At 37.5% G+C, this 10,527-nt stretch overlaps 1 protein-coding gene across 1 annotated transcript in view; it reads right to left on the reverse strand.

The window, feature by feature from the left end:
* Positions 1 to 10,527, reverse strand: part of Myh15 (myosin heavy chain 15) — a 197,465-nt gene that overhangs the window by 153,081 nt on the left and 33,857 nt on the right. The window contains 3 exon segments of the mRNA XM_008841432.1: positions 1,015 to 1,124; positions 6,337 to 6,473; positions 7,639 to 7,741. Coding sequence (XP_008839654.1) covers positions 1,015 to 1,124; positions 6,337 to 6,473; positions 7,639 to 7,741 — 350 coding nt within the window.

A 10,527-nucleotide genomic window follows, 5' to 3' on the forward strand; every position in this document is an offset into this window, starting at 1 on the left:
ATGGGTTACAGAGACAAGGTTATAATCTCACTATGCCATTTCCTCTTTCCAGAAAGACTATATCTGTCACCTCCTCCATAGTGAGGAGACAATTTGAAGAACTCTCCCATTGGATACGAATCAGCATGATAGCACCATTATGTGAACTTGACAGGGTATTCTTCCCTCCACAAATGATCTTTCCTCCCCGTCTACAACTTTGCAGGCTGTATGTCTCAGATGACAGAAGAACACAGCACAAGAACACTGTACAAGGTGTACCATACTCCACTGGTAAGAGAACAAATGTTCTGTTAACACTGAGATTTTAGTATATTTGTATTATGGCAGCATGGTCTGTCTCATACGGACTAATATACACAGCAGATGTAAATTATTATTCTAAAATATTCTGGTACACATGCATTGTCATAGTATTCAGCAGCTCTAGAAATGTTTACTGGATGAGTAAAGAAAAGTCTCAAGATCAGCTGTCCTCAGAACATTGGTTACTTTATTACTGTAACATTTTTCTGGATATTAAACAAAACATGCATAACCTTCTCTCTCTTGTATCTATTCTCAATTCCCTGTTCCTTCAAATAGTACCTTTAACACATGTACTGAAACCTGTTTTCCACTAATGTATAACCATGTGTCAATTACACTAAAGAAGCTAATATGCAAAATACATAAAGGAATACCAATTTACCAATCTAATTCTTGCCAATAATTCAGTTTTGAAAGCTTGTTATCCAGGAATTCAAGATGCTGATGACAAGTGAAGGGTATGCTTATGTTTATAAAGGGGTGTATTCCTAAAAGAATATTGTCAAAATATATATTTCAGGATAGATGCTTACTACTGTCATAAGTAAAAGCACTTTAAATATAGAAGTGACTATCTTCAGCATTTTCACAGAAGTGCTTATTGCTGACATTGTCAGTAACTGAACATATATAAGAATGACATGAAGAAATTTATGAAAAGATCATAAGTCACAATGCTCTCAAATATCACCTTATCTGTTCCACATTTTGACTTCTGGTAACATATTTATTACCAGCTTTGATTCTAGGATAAATCAAGCCCTTCACCAAGTCATAGGAATTAATGCCCATGAGGAAAGCAGCTTTGTCAGCATCTGGTCATAAAAAAGAAAGAATGTCAAGACAGGAGGGAGAAAAAGAGTGAGGGGGGGAGGGAATGCATGACAGGAGGGAAACATTTTAAAAATTCACTCCATTATAACAAAAAACACTGCCCAGAGGATATAATGATGGTGCAGTTCAATCAATGCAAAAAGATATATTGTAGCTTTTTAATAAACGCTTGAAGGCTAAATGTTGAAAAGAATCTACTTTCTGCAGACGGGAATCAAACCACATGGAAGCATCACTTCGGGATCATTAGAATGACTCTCATCAAAAAGCAATAACGTGTTGATGAGGCTGTGCAGATGCTTTTACCTTCAGGTGTGTCTTAGTCATTATAGAAAACAAATTGAGAATTATGTAGAGATTAAACACAGGGTGATTACAAGACCCAGAAAGTCCATTCTCAGGTATGTAACTAGGAAAAATAAAAGCTGCTATTTTTTTATTTGTAAATTTTTATTGAATTTTTGTGTATTTCATACAGATCATTGTAATCATTTTTATACCCTCTTCCCCACTGGTACCCTCCCATAGCCCCCCAATTGGAGTTCGTGCATCCTGTCATTTGTGTTTGTGTCAAGGCCTATCGAGTTAAGTTAGTGTCCCCTGATGTTCCTCAGTACAAGTTCATCCACTAAGGTCTAGTCAATCTATCTAGAGTCCCTCCCTTTAGAAGGGACAAAATCAGCTCTTCCTTATCCAACAGTAATCAGCTGCTACTAGTTCTTTGGCTAAGATTGGGGCCTTTTGCCTATTTCCACAGTTCTATGCTGGGTTTTTGTCTGGTTGAGTTTGCATGGGTCTTGTGCATGCTGATGTCATTGCTGTAGGTTCATATGAGCAAGGTCCCAGAAGCTCGTAAGACTCTATTTCCATGTGGTCATGTACCGCCTCTATTTTTACCAAAAAAAAAAAAAAAAAAAAAAATTGCATGTAATAGTCCTAGCAACATTATTCATTCTAGTCAAAATGTAGGAAAAATGCCAATCAACCAATGAATAAACAAAATGTGATATATTTATATAATAGGAAATATCTAGCCAAAAAAGGAAATGAAGATTTGAGTACGATATGACATAAGTTCATCCATAAGGACTTGAGGAAGATGATTGTCAGTGGTGGGAAATTCACCCAGCAGTGGAAAGGAGATGAAAATATTTTTACAATCATTACTATGATCACAGACTCTTCTGAAGGTCAGATGGACATTTATTCACAGATTTACATTGCTTTCATCCTTACTGTAGACTTTTAAATATTTACTACAAATGACATTCTTTACATTTGGGTATGTGTTAATTACTATTGCTTTTTGCTCTCTACCTTTCCTCCCAGCCCAAGAAATATAGTGCACATGTGATGTCAGATGTAAGCCTCTGAGATAAATCCATGATGCATCTTTACATGCTCAGTGCTGTCTGGAGTAGGTAGGGAATAATCCTGCAATAATGGATGAATTTCTTTAAACATTTAAGGTGGGATGTCATACTAAGAACTTGAGTTAACCTTGTTTGTGGATAAAAACAGATTCAAGGACAGTTCTTAACACTGAAGAAAAGATGTAAGAAACCTATCCTGATGTAAAAAGTATTTCTGCAGTCCTAGTGAAGATAAAAAGTGGGAAAATGAGGACCCTTGTCAAGACCTTAGATGGTGCCCCCAGGAAGGATGGATATTACTCACTTCACTTATTGGCATTTTCTAATATATTAGTAAGCATGTCTAACTTAGATGAGGAACAGCTGATCTTCCTAAAACAGGGATCTCTAGATAGGCTGACTAGATTCAGCGGATGGACAAGCACTGGGGAACAGCTGGGAGCACTGACAACACAAGGGACAGTAACAGGGATGACAGAGTATATGGGCTCCAGTGGGAGGTGGGGAGGCTATGGGAGGGTGCCATTTGGGAAGTGGGCATATAGATTAATAAGATTGTTTGGGATGTTCTGGATGATATACACAAAAAAATCAACAAATAAAAAAATGAGTTATATTTGAGGAGGAAGCACAAAAATTTACTTCATGTTAATTAGAACAGGTGATAAACATTACCATTGAAATCTACCTGATGACTTTATATCCATACTCAGGTGCCAAGAATCCAAGTCTAACAGACTGTGACTAGTAATAATCAGATACATAGAGATTAGAGGTGCATGTGCAAATATCTAAGTGTTAATAGCATTAAAAATGAGTCCTTCTGTAGGAAACAGTATATTTTAAGATGAAACGGAGATTTTTTAAAGATTAAAAACTTATTCAATTTTATGTCTTACAGGGTTTATACTGAGTTCAATATGTATAACTGTATTAATTCAACTGTGAACCTAAAAATTTACAGCCACTTTTGAAAGAGATGTATCTTTGCTCTGGAAATTGTTATTGAATATGTTAAAGCTGTAATGAAATGCTTCTTCTAATCATGTTGTTATTAAATAAATAAAAAATATGGAAACCTATGATCTTATGTACTTAATATATGTCAGTAAATAAAGTAATCAAAACACAAATGAAACAAAATAAGACAACAAAAGCCTTTCCTTCCCTAGGCTTAGTGTCACACACCTGTAACCCAATTACTTTTGAGGTTAATGCAGGAGGACCAATTGAGCCATGGGTTGAAGGCCAGCCAAAGCAACAGGGTGAGGTCCCCATCTCAAAAAAGTAACAAAAAAAAAAAAACCAAACAACCACAAACTCATTGTTTCAAAGCATGGAAAAAGCAATAGAGCAAATGAAGTTCCCAGAAAAACATGTATGTTACAGTATATGAAGATTATATGATTTTTGTATGTCTTTCTTTCATCCATGTCTGTATTTAAATGCTGTGAACTTTGAATGAAACTCTGGACCAATAACTACAGGAAAACACTCCATGGGACTGGAGGACCCAAGTTTGGTTCTCAGCACCCACGTGGCAGCTCACAATGCCCTGTAACTCCAGTTCCAGGGGGATCTCACATCTCCTGTCCCTGTTGACACTGCATTCACATGCACATACTCACAAGTGGACACACACATTTGCACATAATTAAAAATAGTAAAAATAAATATTTTTAAATCGTCAGTATCCTAATACACATTATTCCTTTATTCTGTTTTATTTTCACTGAATTATCAGTTATTCATTGTGGATCTCTCCCACTAGACAAGTCAAGACCAGGAAAAATCTTCACTCATGTGTCCCCTAAGACCAAAATTAGACCTTGCTACAGACTGAATTATAAAACTATTTGCTGAACAATAAAAGGCTACCCAGCACCACTGCAAAGGAACAAAGATCCTGAACATACATTTCTTAGACAAAGATATACAAATTACCAAAATCCTTGCAAAATATTTCTCAGCATCACTAATCAGGAGGGAAATGCTAATCAAAATCATATTAAATACAATGAATTTAGATAGTCATTATCAGGGCTGGAGAAATGGCTCAGTAGTTAAGAGCACTGGCAACTTGTGCAGAGGACCTGGGTTTAGCTCCCAGCACCTCCATGGTGGCTAACAGCCATCTGTAACTCCAGTTACAACACTTCCTTCTGGCCTCCACAAGCATTTCACAACATGAGTGAACTTACATACATGCAGGCAAAACACTCGTACACATAGAATAAAAAATAAATAAAAATATTTTTTGAGATAGTTAAAGCCAGGAACTCGAGATAACCTGACTAGACCTCAGTAAGTGAAATTGCACAGAAGAACGACTGGGGACACAAACTTGACACAACAGGCCTTAACACAAATGACAGAATGTATGAATTCCAGTGGGGGTTAGGGAGGGTGCCAACGGGGACAGGGGTATAAAGATGATTAAGATTGATGTTCTGTAAGATTGATGTTCTAATGAATAAATAAAATACTATATAGAGAGATATAAACCAGATAGAAACATAAATATTACATGATTCCATTTGCATTCTGTATCTAGACTAGTCAAATTCATTAGCACAATTAAATATAAAATTTATTATTTATTGAAAGTTGACTGAATGTAGTTTCTCTCTATTTCAATTGGGGTTTTAAAATTAAATGTAATAATTTCAATTGCTACAAACTTTTTATAAGTGTGGTTCTTTACTAAATATCAGTCTAGAGCTATGATTGATTGCAATGTGTCTAAACTTTTTGTGAGCAGTTAAGAATATAGTTTTAAAACACTTTTATTCTTTGAAAATTTCATACATGGACACAATGCTTTTTTTATTATCTTACCTAGCCTATACCTTCCCCAAAGCCCACCAACCCATCCCCCTCCAGATATCATGGACTTTTATTATCATTACATTATTATTATTAATAGAGCACTAAGACCAGTTAGTGCTGACCATGGGCAAATGGTGTGGAGCCATTCACTGGGACATGGGCAACCTAACAGTGGCCATATGTCCAAAGAAAACTAATAATCCCTCCCTCAGCAGCCAACAACAACTAGTAGCTCCTCAGCTAGGGGTGGGGTCTCTGGAGCCCCTCTCTCATTAATGTTGAAATTTTGACTTTTGGGGGTTTTGGGGGGGTTGAGACAGGGTCTCACTATGTAGCCCCAGCTAGCCTGGAACTTGCTAATGTAGACTATCCCAGGCTGGCCTTGATCTCACAGTGATGTGCCTGCCTCTGCCACCCAAGCGTTGGGATTAAAGTGTATGCCACAATGCTTGGCTGGAATTTTTACCTTTTTGTGGGAAAATAACAGAAAATAAAGCCATATAGTTTTGCAATTATGGAATTATTTGCCTTTGGAATTCCAATGGTCTTTGTTCATACCTTATAACATTTAATACATTTTACAATTTGTTCATTTCCCATTTTCCTAATAGTTCATGAGCTAGAAGTATCTTTCACAAAAGTCCACAGAATTTACTGGAATTATCAATAATTAATTGAGAAATGCCTCTTGTTCTGGGATAGGAAGATACTACAGAATGAGGATTGAGAGAATACTTTAGCAACAATAATCAAGAACTGGGGTACAGCTCAGCAGAGGGCTTGCCTAGCATATAGAAAGCCTTTTATTCAATAACCAGCATCACAAAATGGAAAATAAAATTGATAAATGAACAGAAATCAAAGCATTTGTATTGGTTGTTTTTAATATTGCTCCAAAACAAAGAGGCATGTGAATGCAAAAAGAATGAGGTAGGCATGAAGACAGGGATTTGAAGAGAATTAGAAGCCATGTCTTTAAAATAATTCTTACTTTCTGTGCCATCTGCTTCCAGTTGGTCTTCTCTGGGAGTCTATCTAAACTTCAGGTTTCCAAAGAGCATGATGGCTCCAGTAAGTTTATAGCAACCATACTTCTCATCAGGAAGAAAGCCCAAGATGTCCATGGCTCTCTGTAAGAAGAGAAATAGATAGCCTCGTCTTCTTTGACTGATGGCTACAGTAAGCACCTCACCCCACTGTACTTCACACATCCCCACACATCCCCACACTAGACTGTGGGCTGAGGAGTGAAAGACAGCATCACAGGATCAGAGGACCAGCTCAGTTCAAAGCAGTGCAATAGGCCTCACTGGCACTTGGTCACCAGCAGTCTGCTCTGTGCTTTAAGAGAAAATTAAGAAGGAACAGAACTTGGCTTGTTTAGTGTCCAGTGGTTTCAGAAGTTCCTTCAGCACTCTGTGCCTCTCCTTTCCCTTCCAGCAACAGATTGCTTTCTGGCTATATGAGGTCAATTATTTTGTCTTTCATGGTTACCACAGCTGCACTATATCTGCTGGGCGGCTTGTTTCCATGATCCCGTACATTCTCCTGGTTTTATTTCAGAGCCTGCTCATTTCAGAGACTAGTAAAAGGATGTGTTTAAGGAAATAAACCCCATGTCACTGCATCCTAAGAAGCCACTGAATGTTATGAGAAGCACATCCCTACATATCCCAGAAGACTACATATCATTCTAGTGGCTAAGTTAAGAATATGAATCAAGATTGCAAAAACAATTTTATCCTTCCCAATAACTTCCTTCACCAGAATCTAAGACTGCGTGAATCTAATGCTCAGAAAGTGTTACCCTACAAAGATATTCACCAGGGTGACGTGAATCTAAAGTCTTGGGACTTAATTGCAGCAGAATGACTCAATAAGCAGTAGGACAAATGCCTTATAAAATACTAAATGTTCACCTAAAATGCTTATGAAATGAAACATAAAAATCAATCTTTATAAACCACTCAGTATTTTCAGTATGATTGTAAACTTTGTTTGAAATAAATAACACTACAAAAGCAACTTCAAATTGATAGAAATCAGAATAAGGCTTTAAAGATAGACCAAGTAAAAGAGTTTATCATTGACTTGAATTTTCTTCCCACTTTTCCATAGCTTCAAAACCACTTTACTGAAGATGTGCATTTTATAGTAAGTAAATTCTCGATAAACATAGCCTCCACTCTCAGTGTGAGCAAGGCCATGCCTCCAGGCGTCAAGATGGAGCGTTATGATGTTTGTTTTCATTGTTCATTGCCTTTTCCAGACTTAGACAGCTTCAAAGCCTTACTTCTTGGCCAGCGATTCTTCAGCATCATCCAAGCTCTCCACAGCAACCTCTCCACAGGAGCAAATGTGAAAGTCAGATGGATTTGTGGACACCAGGAGTATGTCTACAGTAGAGAACCATTGGTTAAACAGCTTAGAGAAACACACAAGGCCTGAGGAAACTATTGAACAAAATTTAGTTTACTTTATAGAAAGTTTGCAAATAAGCCAAAATAAAACCTATATTCTAGACCCAAACCTCTGCAATCAATTTTCTGCCCTCTATTAACTTGTCAGTAATGTGTTAATGCCTCCCAAGAGAACACCAGGTTGTCCAAATCCAAAAGCAGATTGAACTGCAGCAGCATGAAGTGGTGATGGAGGGAGATAATGTGTTGAAAAAATTTTTAAAACAGGCACTTGGCTAGATTTATGACTGAGGGCCAGAGGACAAAAATGTTTTGCAAATTATATGTAGCACAGACCTGATCTTCATAAATAGAAAGCAGCCAGCCTTGGGGTCAGCACCTCGGGAACATCAGTAGTGTAACCCTGTCTGTCACTTTACATCCTCACTCCCATGAGCTTGAGCTCATCTTCCAAGGGATCTATGAATCAGCTACTCTTCAACACTGCACAGCTGGTAGGTCTAAGACTCCTAACATGAGTCACTTCATCTGGAAGCATAATGCAGAACAAAGCCAAGGCAGCTGTCAGTAGCTCATCAGTTGACTTGGCAGAGTACTGCCTAACCCTTGATCCCAGTGAAGGCTTTTTGATCTGGTCTTATCTTTCCATTTGCCACTCATTAATGTGGATATCCTCTATGTGGGAATACAAATTTGAGACAAAGAAATTGAGCTACTGGAATGCTCACAGAAACTTTATTTGGTAGCATGCCAAATGGTGAGTGGGTTAATAAACTGTTATCCTTGCAAGAAGTTATTATTCATAAAGAAATCAACTAAAACATTAAAGAACCTCAAAATAAATATTTTGACTGAAACAGTCAAACAAAAATAGTATATGGTGTATGATCCTGTACTATAAAATTAGAGAAAATGAAACCCAATTATCTTGACAAAATGCACACTAGTATTTATGTAGGATAGCAGAAGAGGTGTTCCAACAATGAAAAAAGGCAGGAAAGAGGGATTGTACAAGATTTGAAAACATGTTTAAATGGATGAATATGTTCATTGTGGTAATGGCGTCTTACATATAAACATGTCGATACTTAGCTATTACATACTTCAAACATATGCAATTAATTATAGGTCAATAGTTCTTTAATAAAGATAGTTTCAAACATTTTTTTTAATTTAAAGATAAAATGAAACTGGCATAGCTCAAAGCAAATCAGTCTCTTTCCTAAGCCACTCACTCCCCACTCACTTTTCCTCAGGACTTCAGGCTTCTGAGTAGGCCTCTTTCTTTATTCCTCCTTACACCACCCAAGCCTGTGTAAGTCTTTCCTTGGATCTGTGTAGACCCTAAAACAAGGTAATATTCTCACCTTACTCCTCTTTAGGCTGCCTAATACCCTCTATCCTTTCCCAGGACCCAGCTCTGACACTGCTGGATAGAGTCCTCTCCTTCCTCATATCTAGGTCATCACACTACTTGTGTTTCTTTGGACCTCACAGACCAGGACACTAGGCAGAACACTCTCTTTTATCCTCCCTAGGCTCCCCAAAATCCCACCTGCCCTTCATCAGGACCCTATAGACTCCCCATGTGGCATGCATCCTACACAGCCATCCCAACCAGGGTTCATCCTCAGCACCATTCCCTCCTAGCCAGGACCCTCTCTAGGAATCTAGCACACACTGCAAACAGAACTTATCAAGAGAAGCGCTCCCTTCCAAGTGGACCAGCCTACAGGTCCTCTTCAGAACACTCTCCTGCAGAGCCCCTCTCTAGTCACCCACACAGCCTTGGTAAGATACCTGTTTCCCTCAGCTTTATCCTCTTGGACTCCCGCAAGCCTTCCAGGCCACCTGGAGACTCCAACCTGGTGGGAAAAAAATCAGGAAATGAAACAACCAATAACCTAACCCCAGATGTCTGGGTCTCATTTCAAAAACACAAAAATATACAAAAAAATAAACCAAAAAATATACAAAATGCCAAAGACAATGTGCTTCCCACAAAGACCACCAACCCTGTAGTAACTGTCCCCAATGAGAAAATCTTAGACAAAATTCAAGACACAAAATCAAAAGAACAAATACAAACATGTTCAAAGAGTTCAGGAATTCAAAGAGGCCACCAATAAACAGGTGAATGAACTTAAAGAGGACAGGAATAAACTCATGATTGAAGTCCAAGAAACCATAAACAAATGGCTTAATGAAATAATGACAATTCAGGATACAGAAATTAAATTAAAGAGATAAAAATACTGAAGGAAAATCAAACTGAAATGAAGCTAGAAATGAAAATTTCAGCAAGTCTAATAAAAAACAAACCTCAGTGAAAGTGATCCTTACTAATAGAATGGATCACACAGAAGATAATATCAGAGCTTGAAGACAAGGTAGAGGAATTGAATCAGTCAGTCAAAGAAAATCAAAAACTTTAAAACTCATGAGCAGAATATGCAGGAATGCTGGGACACCATGGGAACACCAAATCTATGAATTAAAGACTTATAAGAATCCCACATCAAAAGCATAGAAAATATCTTCAGTAAAATCATTGAAGAAAACTTTCCAAATCTAAGAAAAGAGATGCCCATTCAGAAATAAGTGGCATATAGAACACCAAATAGACATAACAAGGAAAATAACTCCCCATGCCATACTATACTTAAAACATTAACTATATAGAACAAAGAAAGTTGAAAGTTGTAGTAGAGAAAACTCAAGTCACATATAAAAGCAGGTCCATATATATGGACCATATATAT

The sequence above is a fragment of the Nannospalax galili genome, unplaced genomic scaffold (genome assembly GCF_000622305.1).
Source record: "Nannospalax galili isolate Female #2095 unplaced genomic scaffold, S.galili_v1.0 scaffold261, whole genome shotgun sequence".
Lineage (NCBI taxonomy): Eukaryota > Metazoa > Chordata > Mammalia > Rodentia > Spalacidae > Nannospalax > Nannospalax galili.